At 48.7% G+C, this 22199-nt stretch overlaps 1 protein-coding gene across 1 annotated transcript in view; it reads right to left on the reverse strand.

Annotated features, from left to right (window-relative positions):
* ZCCHC2 (zinc finger CCHC-type containing 2) overlaps positions 1-21742 on the reverse strand; it is a 48291-nt gene extending 26549 nt beyond the window's left edge. The window contains exons 1-5 of the mRNA XM_058677178.1: positions 20743-21742; positions 9258-9369; positions 6459-6535; positions 4405-4476; positions 1892-2004 (exon numbers count right to left, since the gene is read on the reverse strand). Coding sequence (XP_058533161.1) covers positions 1892-2004; positions 4405-4476; positions 6459-6535; positions 9258-9369; positions 20743-21615 — 1247 coding nt within the window. The 5' untranslated portion in view covers positions 21616-21742. The remainder of the gene's footprint in view (positions 1-1891; positions 2005-4404; positions 4477-6458; positions 6536-9257; positions 9370-20742) is intronic.
* Positions 21743-22199: the final 457 nt, after the last annotated feature.

A 22199-nucleotide genomic window follows, 5' to 3' on the forward strand; every position in this document is an offset into this window, starting at 1 on the left:
CGCTGCTGGACATATACCAGTGGCTGCCGTCTGGCTCCCTCACTACCACCCCTGGCCAGTGCAGACCTCAGGTTCACGCTGTCAGTCTCTTAGTCTCTCATGCAACTGTGCAGTGGCATTCACTCTTAAGCGACCTCTCCACGTGTTCAGCTGAGAATCTGCCAGCTGCTGGGTCCACTATGAAACAAGGGCTCTGGAGCCTCCCAGCATGGCCTGAAACCCACTGGGCACTGTGGAACAAGGACCCCCGCCCCCCGGCCACAATTCCTAGGGGACAAAAATGTCCATCAAAGCCCCACAGCACAGGAACTGAGAACTCCAGTCAGCTGCTCCGAATCATCACCCACTCCCTACCCGCAGCTATCTGGTCTCATCCGGGGCACCTGCTCTACTCCTGCTCATTCCCCCCCTTCCTCCTCTGAGTCCTTGCACTGTCTTGAGACTCCCCACATACTGAGACCTTTCAGAACATAAAGCCTATACCTCCTTACCCCAGCTGCAACCCAACAGCCATGAAGGTGGAAGGCTCCTCTGCACACACCCTGAAAGCATTTCTGAATCTGCTCTCCAGTCACCTCACCCAGTTTCACCTGGTACATGGCGTGTGCCAACCCAGGTCAGTTGCCAATTCCTACCCAATTTAGGCATCGGTCTTACTGTCTCCTCCATTCTAAGCCTTTCTTCACACTGCTGGAGGGCCACAAGGATGACCCATCTGACACTGAGACTCAGTGCTCAGCTGCCTTTCTCCCCATGAGGCCCTCTGTCTCCCATCTCATCTTGCCCACTTAGTGCCAGGTTGTTCTTTGGATTTTGTCCAACCAGAACACCGTGCCCTCCCAGATTTCTGCACTAAGGTGAAGGTTTTGGTCCCTCCTTCTTGGCCCCAGCCATCCTGAGAACATTCAATGGGTCCAGTTTCCTTCCAGTGCAGTGGGCACTAGTACACAAGTGACACACACCTCTGCGGTCTCTCTCAGGATGTCGACTCCCATAATTGGGCACCCTTTGGTTCAGATGGCAAGACCAAGTCACACTGAAGCCCTGATAAACCACACAGGGCCAGCACTGCTTCTGCTTCTACAGAAATTACTAACAAAGAGAGAATGCATTCCCACCTACTGGTTTATCCCCATCATGCCCTCAAGAAGGATAGGGCTGGACTAGACTAAAGCTGTGAGCAGAGAACTTCACCTGGTCTCCAGCATAGTGGAAGGAGCCTGACTGAACCATCACCTATTGCTTCCCAGTCTAAACTGGTGGAAAGCTGAACCTGAGAATTGAAACCAGGTACTCCAAGGTGGGATGTTGGTGCCTTAAGTGCTAGGAAACAACCAGTTCCCACCCTTCTTAAGCAAACCTCTTCTTGAGAGAAAGTTAGCCATTATCTGCATAGCATCCCTCTACTTCTCATCATTAAACACAACTTACCTTAGTCAACAAGTTTCCTGCCTCTGTAGGGACCTCTCCCCAGTATCTTCAATTTCTTCCTCTCTCTAAAGACACAAAGGGGCTCTGGGAGCTAATCTGGGTGCCTGGCAGTATACTTAATGCCCATCTCACCCACATGTGTTTTTTTCCACGGCCCAAAAACCTGACAGTGGTACACCAAGACCTTAACTAGCAATGGGCTCTGGCAAGAACAGGTATCTTTAAACACATCCCCAAAGGCCTCTTTCCATTGACACTCTAAGGGGAAAACAAGCAGTTTTGCCAGTCATTTTCTGCTGCAGACACAACTGAACTTCATGATATTAAAGGACTAGGAAAGTACAATGACAAAACAGCCTAGCCCTGAACAGCTAACAGATAAATGTCCATTTCAGAAAGCACCTCTGTGGCATCTCTGAAACCTATTCTGAGCAGCCAGTACCCCATCAGCAACACTCACCTTAGGATGGGTTCCAGGTCAGGGTGCCGCCGTTCTTCCCTTTTCATGGAACCCTGATTCAGGGCTCTTAAGATGGTCTTATCAAAAGTCTCTGAAGACAACTCCTTTGGAAGCTAGAAAGGAAGAACAAGCCCAAGGTTAGCTTTCTTACTTCCTGACAAGTATGTCCCAGGTCAGACACATGACACTGGGAAACCTTTTCCAACTCCCCAGGACACAGGAACTCACAGAGCCTCCCACAGGAGACACAGCACCTCTGTGCACTCCTTGGGGCTCGTCACGGGACACCAGGAGCCAGAGCACCAACATGCTTCTCAAGTTAAAACCAACACTGCACAGCATACCTGATGGTATTTTTATACTGGAAGAGTTTTCTGAAAGTGCCACTTTTGTTGTTATAATGATCACTTTTGTGCATAAGACAGTGTCAGGCTACCAGCAGGGGCTGGGTACCCACAAAGTCCTGAATACAGGCTCAGGGAGAAAGCTCTTCATCTTCCCTGCCCCAGAAGCACCAAGGATGGGTCTGTCACTGGAAGAACATGCTGGAAAACACCAACAAATCTTCACTTGCCCAAGAAAGTTTCAAAACTGAGAATGCCATCATTTCAGTCAGCTGCTGTGACTTTAAAAAATCCCTACTAAGTTGACCCTTTGTAAAACAAACTTTCTAAGTCTCTCAAGAATTGTTTTAAATTCGACTTTTGATAACTAACCTTTGCTATTAACTCCTGAGTTACTGGCACTTCCACTAAATTAAGGGAACAATGCAGAATCTAAGGAGTCAAAGAATTGTAAAACCTAATACAAATTGATTTACGTCTAAATATTTAAGAAATCCAAAATAAATATTCTTTAGAAAAAGTAAGCATTCCGAGTCAGTGCTTCAGAATCAGTTAAGTTTTATCTATGCAGCGCAGCCTGCCTGATGCCAGGCACAATAGCCCACGGCACCCATGAGAGCAGGGCTCCTCCTGGGACCTAGCTCAGCTGGTATTCCATACATGGGATCATGTTCTCTGAGCCCTACAGGAGAGCACATTCTCCAATATTTATGCTTTGGTATTATTAGCACGTCAATATAGATCCATGACAGTTGGCATATTACCAAATTAAAACACGATTTCTGCTAAGTATCTACACACAGCTAAATAAAACCAGCTCACCTTCAAAAGCCAATGGTACCGGGCCCGGCGGCATGGCCTAGCGGCTAAAGTCCTCGCCTTGAACGCCCCGGGATCCCATATGGGCGCCAGTTCTAATCCCCGCAGCTCCACTTCCCATCCAGCTCCCTGCTTGTGGCCTGGGAAGGCAGTCGAGGACGGCCCAATGCATTGGGACACTGCACCCGCGTGGGAGACCTGGAAGAGGTTCCTGGTTCCCGGCTTCGGATCGGTGCGTATCGGTCCGTTGTGGCTCACTTGGGGAGTGAAACATCGGATGGAAGATCTTCCTCTCTGTCTCTCCTCTCTGCATATCTGACTTTGTAATAAAATGAATAAAATCTTAAAAAAAAAAAAAAAAAGCCAATGGTACCTATACGAGCTTCTGTGTCAGGCCCCCACAAATTTATCTTCAACCTGTCTTGCCCAATCGACAACCACCTATCAAATGCCCACCCTGTGCCACAAACCACTTTAGGCTCTGTGCACACAGCACTGAAGGAAGAAGCTTCAATCCGGTATTGAGAGCTAACACTGTGGTCATGAGAAACAGACACGTCCCTCAGAAGACAAAGCTGGGGAGGGAGCCAGTATCCAGAAGCTAAAGTTGCTCCTTAAATAGAAAGAGGGCCTGAGGACCCTGCTAGGGACTCGGGCTTGCACCACACAGCATCTGCACCAGTCCGGGCAGGTGCAGCTCTCAAGGCAAGAGGACATGTACACGTCAAAAAGTGTTTTACCATAAGCAGTTCACTGCTTCAAGCACTCAATGTTGTCAACCAGGTCATGAACTCATGTTTCAGGAAAATATCCTAGCCTGTTGCTGGCCAAACAGGGAGGCTGATAAACACAGTTAGAAACTTATCTGGGGATATATATATATATATATACACACACACATATTACCACCTAAGTTTTTAGAAAAACTATGACTGAAGAAAAATGAACCTTGCCAAGGCACACAAGGGAGTGCCACCCTCACCCTATGTGTATTCTAACAGCCGTCTCCTTCTTGCCCTGAATTTCCCTCCCACTACAAGCATGAATAAGAGATTCATACTTTCTTCTTAGTCCTAATATTTTAAACAGTCTATTCCATGGAGGTTGGGGAGTTGGAACTCAGATGAAGAATCAAGAGAAAAATTTAAGGGAGGCCCACAGAGGGATTTGAAGAGTTATAGGGCCTGAGATGTAAGACTTTCATATAGCAAACCTGATGCTCTTTACCAACTGTGCACTGAGCTGTAGCCAATTGGGACCTATACTTTGCAATTTATGTTCATTTGGACAAGATTTTGGATTCTGCATATTACGCAAAAATAATTTTAACAACAAAATCTATACTTTTACCTTAAGTAGAAATTCCTGCAGTTCTTGATGGGTTTTTGTTACTGTTGTGACTGAAAGATCAGACCAATTTACCTGATTTAAGAAAAAACACACATATTATATATGGTTATTCCTTGGACAGGATCTGGCTAGAAAAAAGTCTGGAGTCAAACAAAAGGTCTTACCTAAATTTTATTAAGATTATCAATCAGAAATATAAAGTTCATTTGGCATTATCCTAATCTCTTCAAAATTACTCAAATCAACTATACACTGGCATCTTTTACCTAAAAAAGTTTTCTGATAATTCTTCAAATTGTGTGGCTTTTTTTTTTCCAGAAAGGAAAATGCCTGGCATGTTTTTCCATGCCGTTATAGGACCCCACAATGACACTCTGATGGCCCAGACCGTGCCCCCAGAGGACAACTCTGTCTCCTAAAACGTTGAAATGTCACGGAAGGAAGAGCTGATGTCCCTTTTTGGTTGCACCAGTTCCTATTTTTATGGGCTAGACATTCAATCTTCATCCCAGATCTTTAAAAGTGGATGAAGACGGTACAGGGCAAGTGCTATTACCTCCATTTCCAAGGAAACTCAAAAGGATTAACTTCCTGAGGTGTGAATATAAACAAGCACCAGAGGTGTAACTGACATCTAGCGCATTGCTCAGGGCACTCAACTGTGCCCCACTAGAAACTCTACCCTATAATTATTTGAGTTAGGTGCGTACTTAGGTTATGCTAATACCACAGCCTTGCCAACCAATCACATGAAGAATCAGATACTTGAAAATACACAGGAAGTTTGATCTACCAACCCTCAGGCAATCTCTTATTAACTGACTCATTGCTTAAATGCTCTTTAAAGTCCATGCACTTTGAGCAGACACTTGTGCCAGGCACTCTTCTCACTCCTGTGTCAGAGGACTCGGGAACGGACAAGACAGCTGAAACCTCTGTTGGCTGGGTTCAGCCTAGTTCAGGGGACAGATAAAGCAAGCAAATAAGAGATTGCATCAGTGACCATTGCTCTGAAGAAAATGAACAGGGTATGAGACAACAGCAGGGAGAGACAGTACCAGAGTGCCAAGAAGCACCTCTGAGCAGAAAGCTAGGTGCACCCCAGTCTAGGGTAAAAGTGTCTCGGGTGAAGGATGGCGAAGCTAAGGAAGGGAGAGCTAGTGAGGCCAACCTGTAGACAGAACGAAACACAGGCCACAAGGCAGGCTTGTGGAGACAAGTCTCGAAGTCTGCCCTCTCAAAGCAGAAAACACTGAGTGCTGAGGCTCACTCAAAGGCCCGAGCAGGTGAAACACAAATGAGCAGGGCATGAAGACTTCTCTCCAGGTGTCACCCACTGGGAAGATGTATGACAGATATGATGGTGGGACCCTCAGACAAGAAGGGAGGCATCTGTTGGCATGGGATGCAACTTCGGGAGAGAGAGACACAGCTGCCCGGGGCAGCAAAGCTGCAGGGGAAGAACGGCTGAGGAGGCAGGGACACGGCAGCTGGGTCCAGGAGGCCTCAGGCTCCAGGGAGTGTGCAGGCCAAACTCAGGAGGAAGGTCATGGGGAAGCCCCAGCTCAGAGGGGCAAGGAAGATATGGACAAGGAATCTAGCTCACAGGCAAAGAGCAGACAGGCAGTCTTAACCTGGAGCTAACCTCTGAGAGCTGGGTGGAACAGTGGGTCGATCAGATGCTGACTGACTAAAGGACAACAGAAAGCAGCCACAGTTATCAAGGCAGCAAACCAAGAGTGGAGGAGGAGAGGAGAAAAGGCCCAGGACAGTACATGTGACCTGGACTTTAAAAATGAGACACAATTACCTCTTAATTGCCTCCCTAACTCTGAAGGCTTATTTATCATTATGTTGTCAAAGTGATTTTAATGTGATACAATTGGAAAAAAAAAAAAAAGACTTGGCAAACCATGCAGTATCTACCACACAATACATTTAATTAAAAACAAATAAATATACAGTTTTCCCCCTTGAATTAGCAAACCTGCTGTATTTTTCCAAAGGTCATTTAACATGGTAATGGAGGATCTTTCGCAGATGAATTAGCTTACTTTGAAAGTGTACTCCCAATATTTGTCAGCCCTTTTTCTCTGGACTCCTTTCAACATTATCTTCTCAATGTGTACAGCTGAAAGAAAAAAAAAAATACGCTGACTGGTTCTATCTACAGAGACCTGATACACATTCCAGTTACCTCAACAACCCGGTAATGTGACAGACATTTTACAATTCACTTTACTAGTGGCCTAAAATCATAAAACAAATGGAAGCACAGCAGTGCGCTGTCCCTCCATGAAGTGATATCTTCTATATCTACTCACCGCCAGGCCTGCTCACACCAAGGGCGAGTAAGACACCAGCATTGAGCAGATTTTCTAAATGATCATCTTGAGAACTGTTTTTCAGATTGCCACCACTAAAGCACTTTATAATCAACTAAATATGGTTCATTCAATTACTTATAAAGTATAAACTAGGAAATATTTAGCTTTATTTTTAATAAAAACTCTTAGAAGTAACATAACTGACAAAAATTTCTGCCTGATTAATGTTTTTCTCAAATGTAGCCCTTAATATCATATAATGGTGAATTATAATAAAAGTTGAACAATACAAGGAACTATGAAGGTTTATAGTAGCAAAATTTTTCATAACTATAAATTAGTGAGCATGAATGACATTAAACTTAAAAAGCAATTAGTGTGACTTGAAGTAGATAATTATGAAATAAGCAAAGGGGGAAATGCTCCAAAGGCTCATTTACACCTCCTTTAGTAAAAGCCACCACTTCAGGAAATCAGATTGAATACATCCAAGGTCCTGAGCGTACTACAAGGACTCAAGATGAAGACTGCTGCTCCGGGTGTAACAGAGGAAAACACTACTTACTGGATACCAAGCAGGGTCTGATCAGAGGCTGATGGTAATGAACATGACAGAGGCTGCAGGGAACAGGGGAAGAGTAACCACAGACCTGTCTGGGTAGCAGTAGGTCTGGGGGTAAAAGGGACAGGAGATGAGAAAGAAGGAGGGGACGATTAGTTCTGCCTTAGGAGAGGAAGAAGTACCAATGAATGAAGTAGATTATACAGAGTGACAAAGTTCCAGGGAGGAAATCAGATTGTCACAGGTCATGCTAAGTGGGCAATGAGAAGAAACGAAGCATTAAGATACGGAAACATGTAGGCAAACAGTTGCTCATAGGAAACAAAGGAGACAACACTGCTAGCACTTGGTGTTAACTCTCCAACATATACAGCATATGGTGCGGCTTTCTCCTGGGGGCCAGAAATGCTGACAAAATCTGCAAAGTGAGGTAAAAAGCCCGACCCTTGTTATACCTGTACAGTATTACAAGGGCCAAAACACAGGTGGGAAGGTCTGCTGTTTCTGAAAGTGATTGCAGGTATTTTAAATTACAGAAAACTGGTGTCATGGGGGCACATATATGGACACATATATGCCCACTAGGGACACCCACATTCTACCAGGAGTGCCTGGTTCAAGTCCTGGTTCATAGACTCCCTTGCTTCTCATTCATTTTTTTGCACAGAGCATCCCATGAGGTGGTCGATGATGGATTGAGTGCTTGAATCCCTGTCACCCACATGAGGGAGACCTGGGCCAAATTCCAGGCTTCCGACTTGGGTCTGGCTGCAAATCTCCAGGTTCAGGACAGGAGACCTTCAGTATTTGCTTAGGTCAGACTGCAGTTAAGCTCAGCAAAGAATCCACTATGGCAACACAGGACATGGAAATCTAGCTATAGCTTCTGCCTCAATTTCAAGCTGTACCTGCTGCTACCTATCAGGATGAAGGTAAGCCAAGACAGGAAGGACAGTGTGTGGTGAAGAATGCTTGATAATGAGCGCCTCCATACACTTTAAATAAAAATTATAAATGTAAGAAAAATCATCTACAGTACAACCGTATAGTATGGCTAGCATTTTCACTTCATCTTTGTTTCACTGAAATCTATTTAAAAATAAAGAATAACCTGCCCTGCAAAACCAAATTTTGGTTTATGTTACTAGACATGTAATGGGTTTAGATAGTTTAGTCTGTGCCTGAAACAGGCTAGCTAGAGAAATGGGAGTACTATGACCATCTTGGTATAAATTCTAGTTGTGGCTTTTACCAGTAAACATATAGTCCTATTTTGCCTCTGTAAGGAAAAACATATTATACAAAAAGGATAACTGAGATGAAAAGGAGATACACTGTTGTCACTTCAAAATTGTTGTAACGGAGTGTGATGCTTATTGTATGTATCGCCGTTGCTCTTGCAAAGCTCAAACAACAGGCTACATCTTCCACTTCCATTTTTCTCCTCACACATGTTAACGGACTCTCCTAATGCAAGGAGAGTATGAATTCATGTGTTTTTTCTAAGGCAATGTCCTTTCACTCCTCCATCACAGCTTTCTTAAAAGTGGCATTACTGCAGGAAGATAGATTTGTAGGGCATTTCTCCATTTGCTTACAATAAAACTTACGTAAAACCTGTTTTTTTTTTCTCAGTAGACACTGAGCAGCTTCTACAGATAAAGTGCCATTCTGAATACTTTGTGAAAATGATAAAATACACAATCAGGTTTAAGAAAGAGCTGAAAAGACAAGTGAGCACAAGACAGAACAAGCCATCACGTACTAGGACAAGTCAAGGGCTTGGGGTCCACAGCCCAGAATGCAGATGGCAAAAGTGGGACAATTGGTGTTAGAGCAAAACTCGGAAACAGCAGGACTTCTCCAAAAAAGAGACAAAGAGTTCAGAGCAAACCAGTATGAACAGTTCCCTGCAGTCTTCACACGGTGGGTGAAGCTTCACGTTTGCAAAAGCTACAGCATACCTTCTCGCTGTGCTCTGTGAGGCGCCATGGTAAGTCCATCCTGAGGTACTGGGGCTTGTTCTAGTAAATTGGTCTCATTACTTTGCATGTAATCACCATGAGCAGAGTCGTTCTAGACAAGAAAGAGGGGGACATTTTAATCCACACCACAGACCTAAGAGTAGAAAAATTAACCCTAAGTTTAATGCTTTCAATAATCAGGTTAACAGCAGTTTTGAGAGATTGAACAGGTGACTCAGGCTAACACACAAGGCCTGTCAATGCAACAAGAGGAGGAATATCAGTGATAATCTTAAACCGGCAGTAGTATTTCATGAATTGTTTTTACTACACCAGCTATCCTGGGATGTAAAAAAAAAAACACTGCATAATGCTAAAGAAAACAAGCAAAATTACGTTAGAGTGAAATCCAGAATTGCCAATGATGTCAATGCTCTCCACTGCGAACCAGCACCCACAGAAAGCATGTGACAGGACAGGTGTTCCCCCCCCCACACTAACCCCACCTATGTAAGGGCTCTGCACTTTGTGCACTAATCATTACACAATTCTTTTTAATTTTTCTTTAAAGATTTATTTTTATTACAAAGTCAGATATACAGAGAGGAGGAGAGACAGAGAGGAAGATCTTCCATCCGATGATTCACTCCCCAAGTGAGCCGCAACGGCCGGTGCGCGCCGATCCGATGCTGGGAACCTGGAACCTCTTCCAGGTCTCCCACATGGGTGCAGGGTCCCAATGCATTGGGCCGTCCTCGACTGCTTTCCCAGGCCACAAGCAGGGAGCTGGATGGGAAGTGGAGCTGCGGGGATTAGAACTGGCGCCCATATGGGATTCCGGGGCGTTCAAGGCGAGGACTTTAGCCGCTAGGCTACGCCTCCGGGCCCCATTACACAATTCTTATTCATTGCTTGATCTGACAGTTTAACAAAATGCTCTGTTACAACAAATTTCATAAAAGGCATCATCTACACAGGTCAAATCCTTCTCAACAATACGTATGGGACAGTGAATTTACCACTGAAGGGCCTACTTTCTAGGGCCCGGCATGGTGGCCTAGCAGCTAAAGACCTCACCTTGAACGTGCCGGGATCCCATATGGGCACCAATTCTAATCCCAGCAGCCCCGCTTCTCATCCAGCTCCCTGCTTGTGGCATGGGAAGGCAATTGAGGAAAGCCCAAAGCCTTGGGACCCTGCACCCATGTGGGAGACCCGGAAGAAGTTTCTGGCTCCTGGCTACAGATCAGCTCAGCACCGGCCACTTGGGGAGTGAATCATTGGACAGAAAATCTTCCTGTTTCTCCTCCTCTCCATATATTTCTGACTTTGCAATAAAATAAATCTTAAAAAAAAAAAAAAAAAAAACAGAAGTCATCTAATAGCAGCTGAATGCTCTAACCCTGAGATTGCTCAAACATTAGTGAAGCGGATTAAGTTTCCTCCTAAGAGATTTGGCCTGGGAGCAACAAAAAGCATGGCAAATGTATACAGAGCTCTCCAGAACTCAAGCACCACCATGAGCCTACTACTATTACAATATACAAGGTAAACAAACGAACAAAATCAAGCAGCCATCTACCAGTTCTCTATCACAACTCAGACCTTATTTCTCTTCATGTTCAGTCTTGAAGAACACAGCTTATCTAAATTCAAGTTTCAAGAACCAATTACACAACTTTACAAACCTGCAGTTTAAAAACAAATACGTTGATCTTTTTTCTAACTATATAAGAAATGAAGTAAAAAAAAAGTCCCAAAACTTGCTCAAGAATCTCAACATAAAACATCTTGTCCTATAGTCCATCACACACCCTGGCCTGCAATGGGTGGGGGTTGCCAGCTGCCAACGGCTCCTCTGGGCCACACAACTGCAACCACAGGGATAGGGATAGTCCCGTAGCTGCCCATCCACAAATCCGTACTGCCCCAGCAGGAGAGCAGACCTGTAGAGCCCACAGACACCTGCCCACTTACCCTGACAGCCATTCCCTATTATCACAGTGCTGTTTTTTTAAAACCATTGACATAAATTTAAAACAAAAAAATAAAATCGGAGCTAGCTCAGTGGCACAGCCAGTAGATCTTTAACTGTGGCACCAGCGTTCCATTTGGGCACCAGTTGGAGTCCCAGCTGCTCCACTTCCCATCCAGCTCCCTGTTAACAGCTTGGGAAAGCGGCAGAGTATGGCCCAGGTCGTTAGGCCCCTGTACCTATGTAGGAGACCCAGAAGAAGCTCTTGACCTCAGATCAGCTCAGCTCTGGCTGTTGCAGTCATTTGAGGAGTGAACGGCAGAAGGAAGATCGCTCTTTTTCTCCTCCTCCCTGTACAAATGCCTTTCAAATAAAAATGTATAAAAACAATGCAATCATGTATATCCAGAATATATAACTTTTTATAACAATAGTTTCAAGAGGCAAATGCAAATCAGAACTATAATTAGATATTATTTTATGCCCATTACAATGGCAATTATTAAAAAAAAAAAAAAAGGCCTGAGAGTTAAGTGCCAGTAAAGACACCAGATACTACAGCCTTTGTGCACTGACCGTGAGGATGTAAAAAAGGGGGAGGTTTGATAGTTCCTAAAAAATTAAACACAACTACCATATGCTCCAGCAATTCTACTTCTAGGCATATATTTCACAAAACTGAAAACAGGGACTGGAACATAATTTGTATAAACATGTTCAATAATAGAAGGATTATTTACAACAGTCACACTGTGGAAACATCTCCACTGTCCATCAACAAATCAATAACTGTGATATATACATGAAAATTTATGTGTGCATACCTATGCATATATAATGATTGCATTATGCTTTTAAAATGAATGGGATTCTGACACTTGCTATGACATGAATAAATCCTGATGGACAGTATGCTAAACTGAAGAAAGCCAGATACAAAAAAGGAAATCCTGCACAATTCAACTTTCGTGAGCTGCTTAATCAAATTTACAGAGAAAGCAGAGCAGCATGCAAAATGGGCTGTGGGGAGAGGGGAAAGGGGAGGCTTTACTTAGTGGATACAGACTTTCTATTTGGGATGATAGAAAAGCTCTGAACACAAACGGGATGCTGCTGCATGACAGTGAGTGTGTACCTATAACACCACTGACTCATACACTCAAAAAGAGAAAACGGCAAGCTTCGTTATCTGCAAGAGAACTTTAAATTAAAAGTTTATGGAAAAATGGAGGAATAGGCTAAGTCTCTTGGTGCAAAAATATTTAGAGCTTCACATATGTAAGGAGTCCTCAGAAAAATCATGGAAAAATGCAATTATGAAAAAATTGTGCATGTACTTCAAAACTCTGAATTGAAATAAGCATCTGATTCTACTCTCAAAAACTTCAAGTTCCTTTACCTATTTTATACAATAAAAAAAAAGTCATATCTAGGGCCCGGCGCTGTGGCCTAGCGGCTAAAGTCCTTGCCTTCCACGCACTGGGATCCCATATGGGCACCGGTTCTAATCCCAGCGACCCCACTTCCCATCCAGCTCCCTGCTTGTGGCCTGGGTTTGCAGTGGAGGACGGTCCAGAGCATTGGGACCCTGCACCCGCGTGGGAGACCCGGAAAGAAGTTTCTGGCTCCTGGCTTCGGATCAGCACAGTTCCGGTCACTGCACTCACTTGGGGAGTGAATCATCGGATGGAAAATCTTTCTGTCTCTCCTCCTCTCTATGTATTTCTGACTTTGCAATAAAAATAAATGGATATTAAAAAAAAATATTCTGCCTCCACAGACATGAGACTGACACAATCATGAAAAAATTTGTTGCAATAAAAATCATATTTTCAGAATTCAAAGAAACCTTAAGAATACAGCAACTAACAAAAGGCTTCCTGTTTAATAATCTAGGAAGAGTGTTTCATATTCCACCCAGAGAATTCAGTTCACCAACCCACAGAACTAATTTGTTTTACTTCCATTCTCAGCATGAATCAACACTGCAAATCCATTTAAGCTAGTTTACAAACTCTAAAATCCACACATACCTGGCCTCCCAAACCACCTGCCAAACACACTTCATCTTTCAATAAGGGAAGGGCCATTAACTAGATGGAGAGGAATCACAGTCACTTTGTCTAGCAAGCTCCAAGTCTCCCAGACATCCAGTAAGGATGACACATTTCATGAAGACCAGATCAATGTCCAGAACCAAAGAATTTTGCTATGGTTGGATTAAGAAGTGAGAGTTTTAAAATTCTAAGTCCGCAGTGCCAGCACAGTAGATTAACAGGTTAATCATCTGCCCAATGCACCAGCATGATACAAGCACCAGTTTGTGTCCTAATCTCTCCACCTCTGATCCAGCTCCCTGCTTAAGACCCAAGAAGGCAGCAGAAGATGGCCTAAACCCCTGGCCCCCTACCCACATGGAGACCTGGAAGAAGCTCCTGGCTCCAGATCAGCCTAACTCTGGCTGTTGCAGCCATTTGGAAAGTGAACCAGCAGATGGAAGATCTGCCTTTCAAAATAAAAGTAAATGAATCTTTAAAAAAACAATAATTCCAAGCCTGCAAAAACACGCAATATCACACCAAGCCCCTAGCATCACCGATGTTCTCCCTCCTCTGCCCAGTGGTGGCCGTTCCTGCCCTGTGTCAAGTCTCCTTTTGAGCAATCCTGGTTGGTACCCATGACCTACATGCTACATGACTCTGGGGAGGGTCACTAGACCACTCAGATCTAACTTCTAGATAGGCATATCCATCACAGTTATATCACAGTTATACACTCGAGATTTTAAGTCTGTCTGGATAGTCCCAAAAACAAAACCAAAAGAACTGTTCTCTGAAAATAAGACCGTAGACTAAAGCTCACTTGCTTCATTTTATTAGCAAAAGTCAGACTACAGCCAGAAATGATTTTAGTTCTCCTGTTCAATATTCTACATGTTTTCTTTAGTACTCTGATGGTATTTTAAATACTAAGACATGTCCAACACAAAAACAAAGCAGAAAGTAAGATTTTTCTTAGCTGTTAAAGAAAAAAAAAAAAGACCAGGAACAGTAACCTAGTGGCTAAAGTCCTTGCCTTGCATGCACCAGGATCCCATATGGGAGCTGGTTCATGTCTTGGCAGCCCCACTTCCCTTCCATCTCCCTACTTATGGCTTGGGAAAGCAGTCGAGGATGGCCCAAAGCCTTGGGACCCTGCACCCACATGGGAGACCTGGAAGAAGCTCCTGGTTCCTGGCTGGATCAGCTCAGCTCCAGCCGCTGCTGTCTTAGGGAATGAACCAGCAGATGGAAGATCTTTCTGTCTCTCCTCCTCTCTATAAATCTGATTTTCCGATAAAATAAATCTTACCAAAAAAAAAAACAACCCAGAAGAAAAAACCTAACTTAACTTTGCTATCTCCTGAATCTTTTGCACTCAGCAAATGAGACTTAGAAAGTTAACATTACCACCTGCTGTGCACAGGTAGTTAAGCAGCCACCTGTCCTGGCTGTTCCATTTCCAGTCCAGCTCCCTGCTGCTGTACCTGGAAAAGCAGTGGAGAACAGCCTAAGCGCTTGGATCTCTGTCCCCACTTGAGAGACCCCGATGGAGTTTCAAGCTTCTAACTGTAAGCAGGACTGGCCTTGGTCATGACAGCCATTTGGGGATGGGGAGTTAACCAGCAGAAAGAAGATCTCAATCTCACCTCTCTTCTCTGTAATGTTGTCTTTTAGATAAAAATCTTTAAAAAAAAAAAAGCGTTAACATTAGCATATGACAATGTTCTATCAAGTTTTTATGGAAGATGAAAAGATAACCAACAATTCTTTGAGCACCCTCCCACTGAAGGATGGGAGCTAATTCCCAGCCCAGAGGCTCTGGCTGGGTTAGGCTTGTGTGATTAACAGGCTGTGGTGGCAGCAAGGTTTAGCTGAGCTGAGGTGCTCACCCCTCTTAGGACACCTGAGCCTTTGTGTGAAAGAAGAGAGGGGGCAAGACAACACAATACAGGCTCAACTCCATCTCTAGACACAAGTGCTTCCCCAACCTAAATTGCCACCCCACAAAACTGTGAGAAATGGTAATAAAAACTCCAGCGATGAAGAAAATCACAGATCTGTGGTCTGACCGTGGAGTGCGTGAGTCAGAACTGGACCTCCTTGATTGCCAAAGCCTGTGCAGTGGACAGCAAGCCCAAGTGCACGTGGGGGACACGACAGCTCACTGACCCTGCCAGAGCACGTCTAGTGCCATGGCAGAGGATGGAGGACAGAACAAATTGGACAAGTGTCCCAGCCAAGCTCTGACAGCAAGTATCTGGGTGAGCGGAAACTCTAGCATAGACTATGCCAGCCAAAGGATTTTGGAGCAACAGCATCTCAAAACTATCAAAACCACTTAAGCAGTACCCTCGGAGCACACTCCACATCGGAGACCCTAGCATGACATAAAAGTGGCCCTCCCCATCCCTAGGTACTGATGCTAGGCTGTTGGGGAGTGATCCTCTCTCCTCCCTTCTCTTCTCCCTTCCCCCAGAAACAGGAAGAAACACAATTGGAAGCAATCAACTTATCTACTTTTCCCCATTCCTCAACCCTTCCCAACCTAATTAGTGGCATACATGGGCATACACCCATCTCAACTACATAAACACCAAAAATAAATTAAATTAAAAAAAGAAACCAAAGCAGAAATAAAAGAAAACCAAATTAACAATTTTTAAAAGATTTACTTATTTCATTGGAAAGTTAGACTCACAAAGAGAATGAGAGAGACAGACCTTCCCATCCGCTGTCCCCAAGCACCCACAACAGCCAGAGCTGAGCTGATCTGAAGCCAGATCTTTCAGTTTTCTCACGCAGGTGCAGAGTCCCAAGGCTTTGGGTTGTCCTTGACTGCTTTCCCAGGCCACAAGCAGGGAGCTGCATGAGAAGTGGAGTAGCCAGGACACGAGCCAACACCCATATGAGATCCCGGCACATGTATGGTGAAGATTTAGCCACCAGGCCCAATAAACTGATTTTTCTTAGGTACAATAAAATATCTCCACCACCACCCCCAAATAATAAAATTCTTAATCTTTCTGCTTATTTGAAAAGCAGAGGGATGGAGAGAAAGAAAACTCCTCCACCTGCTGGTTCACTCCCCAGATGCCTGTAACAGCTGTGGCTGGGCTAAAACCAGGAGCCCAGAACTCCATCTGGACCTTCCACAGTAGTGGCAGAGAGCCAAGTACTTTAGCCATCACCTGCCACCTCCCAGGACACACATGAGCAGGAAGCTGGATGGGAGCAGATTGGGGACTGGATCCCAGGCACTCTAAAGCAAGGGCTTAACCCGCTGCGTCACAATGCTTGTTCCAATGCTTATGTTTTAAGTCATTACATTTTGGGGTAATTTATTATAGCCATATATTTTAAATACTCTCATTTAAATAACCGAAGTCATAACCAAAACATATGCTATTGTTTAAGATTCATAGAAAGTCTTACTTTGTTACAAAATGATTCATTTTTAGCAACATCACTCAGATGTCAGATTTGTTCCATTTCTGTGGAAGAAGAGTGAGGGAGCCAGGGAAAACTTAAGGATTATTTACCACCTGTCTCTAACTGTGACTATGTGAAAGAGGTACAAGTTTTGCCACTCAATAAAATGCCAAACTCAACCCAAAGGAAGAGTCATCTAAGCCATCTGACAAAAGGCATGGCTCTGGAGTCAAACAGCACAGCTGTGTTCCAACAACCACAGGGCTAAAGAACTCTTGAGTGGGGCGAGACCATCCAATCACCAGCTCAGAAGGGCCCCTAAGGACTTCGACACATTCCTGTGATACAAGAGCTTACCTCCTGTCTAGTGGAAGTAGACACCAGGGCAGGAGATGATTCTGCAGCACAGGTACAGAACTAGCTATCTTAACCCTGAACAATGTACACCAGCCATGGAGTAAGGAGGGAGCCAGGGGAGTTACAAGTAGCTGAATCCACGTACACCTTTTGCTCTCACAGTCTACAACTCAGACCTGGCCACCCCCAGCAGCCATGTAAGTTCATTCATGTCTGTGAACCAACACTGCCGACCTGTGCAGTGGGAGGGTTGGACTATATGAACATGCGGAGTAAGTGGCACAAGCTGGGAAGGGAGTCTTCATTACCGTTTTTTACGTATTTTTGGGGGTAACTCAAGGTGGGAAATTTAAATTGCTAACATTATTGTCATTTTTTTAGAGATTTTAACTTGTAGGTTGCACCATTCGGGAAAATGGGCCGAAAGAATGCTGAAGAACAGCCTGATACAACAGGAGAGGAGCAAATCAGAGGATGAAAGAGAGGCAAAGGTAGCAGTTTCTGCTCAAGACCGGTCTTGATGTTTTCCTGGTACAGCTCCATTCATGCTTCTGCCATTTCAATTCAAACCGTGCCACCTGTTAGCTGACAAGTGGACCAGGGAGTAGTACCAACTTCAGCACTGTATCAGAGAACAAAGGCATAGGAATCCAGCTGGGGACGGAGGAATGGCCTCCCAGGAAGCAGTGCTTCGAGCTGTAGTGGCCAACAGCATCTGTGTCCCTTCCTGCTCTCACTACAAAAAGAAAAAGATCTCCTCTTTCACCCTGGCAACCAGGAGGCTGGACCAGGAACTGCCGTATCCCACTCCAGCACCTCCAAGTTGTTAAATCCCTTCAACAGGGTATTTTCAAAGGTGACACACACACACTAATGCATCAGTGTGGGAAGCTAGAGGTGAGCAGGCCTTTCCTTGCAGCCTGCTTCTGCCTGGAGCTGCCTTCACCTCTACAGCCTCGCCCTTTGAGAAGAGTGCAAGGAAGTTCCCGAATGCCCCAGGCAGGAAGTGAGCCCAGGCAGTCAGGCTTTACAGCTCCTACGGCAAAGCATTCTTGAACACATGAAGGAACGTTACGCTGAGGACTCAAGAGAGATCTCTGGCAATTAAACGATTCATAAGATGGCAAGTGTAGTAATGGGAAACACTGCATCAGGAATAACACCTGTTAGAATAGACATTTTTCCCAGATCAAGAAACTCGACACCACAACATAACCTCTTCCTGAAGACCTCTTTTTAAGTACTCTCAAACACCACAGCTGACCTTCTCCCTAGGCTCACTAGTGAATTTCAACTATCTCATATACAAAACAAAAATCAACTCTACTAAAAAGAAAGATCCCAATCCAGACCTACTGACAAGAAACACAAAATTCCACAGCACTTTCATTACCAAGTGCTCACTTTAGCAACCTAAGTACTTTTTTTACTTTTGAATCATGGGCGGGGTACTATCCAAATCTAACTCCCACCACCCCACTCCCAAACACCAGGTAAACTGAGGCTACGACAGCCAACTGTCCAAAGAGACAACAGTGATCTACAACCTATCTACCCTGTCAAAAATCTACCAGGTCCGCACCAATTCAGCAGTTTCAGACACTGCAAATGGCTTGACTCTGAAAGACTAACCGTGTCTCAAATACTCCCTTTCCAGTCACCTGTTTAGAGGGATGGTAACAATGACTGACACTGAGTACTGCTAAGTGGGGAAAAAACATTCTTATCCTGATGGATAAGAAACTTGCCCTGAACTCTTACCAAGAGATAATTCATCTTCAAGACAGGATGCAAGTTGTTTTGCTTCATATCTAACTCATCCAACCACTACAACCTCAAAAGGAGGATAAACCCAGTTTAGAGGTAAGACTGAGGCTTAAGCGGTCAGGTTAGCATCATAATTAGTGGGGGAGTGGGAATTTTACAGCTGGCAGCGTAGAGCTCTACTAAACACGGATGCCCTTCCTCAAGGGCTTTGAACTGCCCCTCCAACGTACCTCCCGCCCCCTCCCCACAAAGAAACGAAATTGGTTTCACATTGTACACTTGGTGGGGAGGAAGGATTTGGAGCTCCCAAGAGCTTCGCCAGCAGTAAGAAAATGAATGACTACTGAACCATAAATACAAGCTGCATACTTCTGCCTGAAAGGTTACTTCCGAGGCAGTAAGACGCTGCCACCAGCATTTTCCCACTCGCGGGCTCACTGTCATCGCCCCGCCGCCCTCACCCGGCCTCCCCGCAGCGCACGGCCCCCGGTCACGTGGGCGGCGCCGCGGCCGCCATCTTGCAGGGCGGGGGAGGAAGCGCGGCGGACCGGGCCGGGCTCGCGGTCACGCGGGGCTGGGCTGCGAGGACTCCTCCTGCAGGCGCACAGGTGGGCACGGGCGGCGAGCGGGGCTGCGGCCAATCGGCAGGCTCCGGACTGACAGGCTGAGCCTGAGCGAGATCCGCTAAAATGCCTTCAGCTGGGGCACCCTCGGGGGCCACAAGCCAAGGCCGAGCCCCAGCCCGCCGCAGGAGCGCCCACCCAGAGCCCAGCTGCGGCCCGGGGGCTCCCCCGCAGAGGGCCCGAGTGCGGGGCGCCGCCGGAAGCCCCCCGGCCCGACCCACCCGCCCCAGGCTGCCACAAGAGGCCACGCACTGCGGGCGGGAGGAAACCCGCCTCCTCCACCTAGCAGCCTCGGAGCACTGCGTTAACCGCACACGTCTGGGGGCAGGGCAGACTCCGCGTGCGGGGCTCCGCGCGGGACAGCACTAGAGACCGAGTTTGAGACGTTTCCGCATTCACGCCTTCTCTCGGTGCAATAGCTGTGCGGCAGAAATAGTTGCAGGGATATTTTAGCGAGTAGGCTGAGGGGCGGAAAGGGCGCTCAGCATCACTACACACGCTGGTACGCCGGGCGGAATGGGATGACATGCACCCCAAAGCAGAGGCACCCCAAAGCTGAGGCTCGCAGAGCGGGGACTCTCCCTGGAGGAGCTCGCTCCTTTCCAGCCCCGTCCACGCCATGAGCAGGCTCGGCTTTGGCTCCAGGCTGTGAGCTCTGCGACCAGGGCTCCCCTCAGCTGAGGGCATGAGCCCGTCCCCCCCACGACGGTCCTGTCCCCCCCACGACGGTCCTGTCCCCCCACGACGGTCCTGTCCCCCCCACGGGGATCCTGTCCCCCCACGGCGGTCCTGTCCCCCCCACGGGGATCCTGTCCCCCCACGACGGTCCCGTCCCCCCCCACGGGGATCCTGTCCCCCCCCACGACGGTCCCGTCCCCCCCCACGGGGATCCTGTCCCCCCACGGCGGTCCTGTCCCCCCACGGGGATCCTGTCCCCCCCCACGGCGGTCCTGTCCCCCCCAAGGGGATCCTGTCCCCCCCCAAGGGGATCCTGTCCCCCCCCGAGGGGATCCTGTCCCCCGCCACGGGGATCCTGTCCCCCCCCCGAGGGGATCCTGTCCCCCGCCACGTCCCGTGAGCGGCCAGCGACCCGCCGGGCGTCTCCCCTCCCACCTGTCGGCGGGCACCCCGGGGAAGAGGGCACGGCCACACTGCCAGGCCGCCCGCACCACGCAGCCTGGCTCGCGGCTGTCGCAAGCGCACCCCGCTCCTCCTGGTACCACCCCGGCACCAGACCCTTCCAGAGCGTTCCGCGCGGCCGGCCGGGCTCGAGCGCGGGCCCGGCGCGTTACCTGGGGCCTGGGGCCGGCCGGCTCCGCCTCGCCGGGGCCGCCGCGCAGCGCCGAGCGCAGCGTCTCCAGGTGCTCCCGCAGGGTGACCCGCTGGTGGAAGGAGAAGGCCGGGTGCAGCGAGGCCATGGTGAAGAGCAGCAGCAGTTCCTCCTGCGCCCGGGAGCCCAGCCCGCCGGCCGCCCGGGACTCGGCGCCGCCGCCCTCGGGGCCCGAGCCGTCCTGCTCGGCGTCGCCGTCCGCGCCGGCCCGGGCCGCACGCAGGCTCTTGAGCACCGCGTCCACGCGGGGCAGCAGCCGGTGCAGGCGGCCGGCCGCCTCGCGGTTCTCCGAGCCCAGCAGCGCCAGGTAGACGATGAGGCGCGAGCGCACGGCGGGCTCTCGGAAGTCGGCCAGCGGGCCCGGGTCCGAGAGGCCGTTGGCCTTGGCCTCCGAGTCGCGCAGGTAGTGGTAGTCCTTGCGCGCCAGGTCCTCCAGGCACGAGCCCAGGAAGCGCAGCTCCAGCGGGTTGCACAGGTCCAGCAGCCCGCACATGAACTCGAGGCGCTGCGCCGAGCCCAGCACCAGCCCGAACCACTCGTATACCCGCTCCTGCTCGCGCAGCGCCGCCGCGGGCCCCCCGCCGCCGCCCGGCATGCCCGGCCCCGCCGCCGCCGCCGCGCCGCCAGCAACAGGCGGCCCGAGCCCCCGGGGCGGCGGCGGCGGCGGCGGCGGGGGGCCCCGCGGCGGGCCCGCGGGAGGAGCCGGAGGCCGGCAGTCGCGGCGGCGGCGCGCCGGTGCCTTGGCTCCCGGCCGCGCGTCCGCCTCAGGCTCGTCCGCCTCGGGCGGCGGCTCCGCGGGGTGCGTCGGCTTCGGCGGCAGCTTCATCCTCAGCATCCTCGGCTAGGGCGGCGCGGACATGCGAGCGGGGGCGGCGGGCGGGCGGGGCGGCGCGGCCGTCAGGAGCGAGGCCCCTCCATGCCGCCGGGGGAGGGCCGGGGCTCGGCCGGCGAGGGGGCGGCGGCTCGGCCGGCGGGGTCGCGGGCGTCGTCGTCCCGGGCCGGAGGCGGGGCGTGCCGGCGGCGGCTCCTCCCCGCCCCTGAGCCCCGGTGCGGGCGGCTGGCAGCGAGCGGCCCAGCGAAGTCCTCACGCCGCCTCCCTCACGCCGTCGTCCGCCCTGCGCTGGGGCGGTGGCGGCGCCTCAGCGGTTCCCCTCACGAGCTGGCGATGGCCGTGCGGGCCGAGCGGGCCGAGAGGCTTGCGGTTTCGCGCACCGCAGCGCAGCCAATCAGCGCCCGAAGCCGACGGTGACGTGCCCTCCCCGCCCCGCCGGGGCCGCCCCTCGCGGAAAGGCCACGCCCAGCTGCTGCCCGGCCACCTCCCTCTTCGGGGCTTCCTCGCGGTCCTAAGGTCTGCGCGCCGGGCCGGGCGGCCGCGGCGAGGGCAACCGGAGCGCGGAGGGCAGTGTGCGGGCCCACGTC

The sequence above is a fragment of the Ochotona princeps genome, chromosome 18 (assembly GCF_030435755.1).
Source record: "Ochotona princeps isolate mOchPri1 chromosome 18, mOchPri1.hap1, whole genome shotgun sequence".
NCBI lineage: Eukaryota > Metazoa > Chordata > Mammalia > Lagomorpha > Ochotonidae > Ochotona > Ochotona princeps.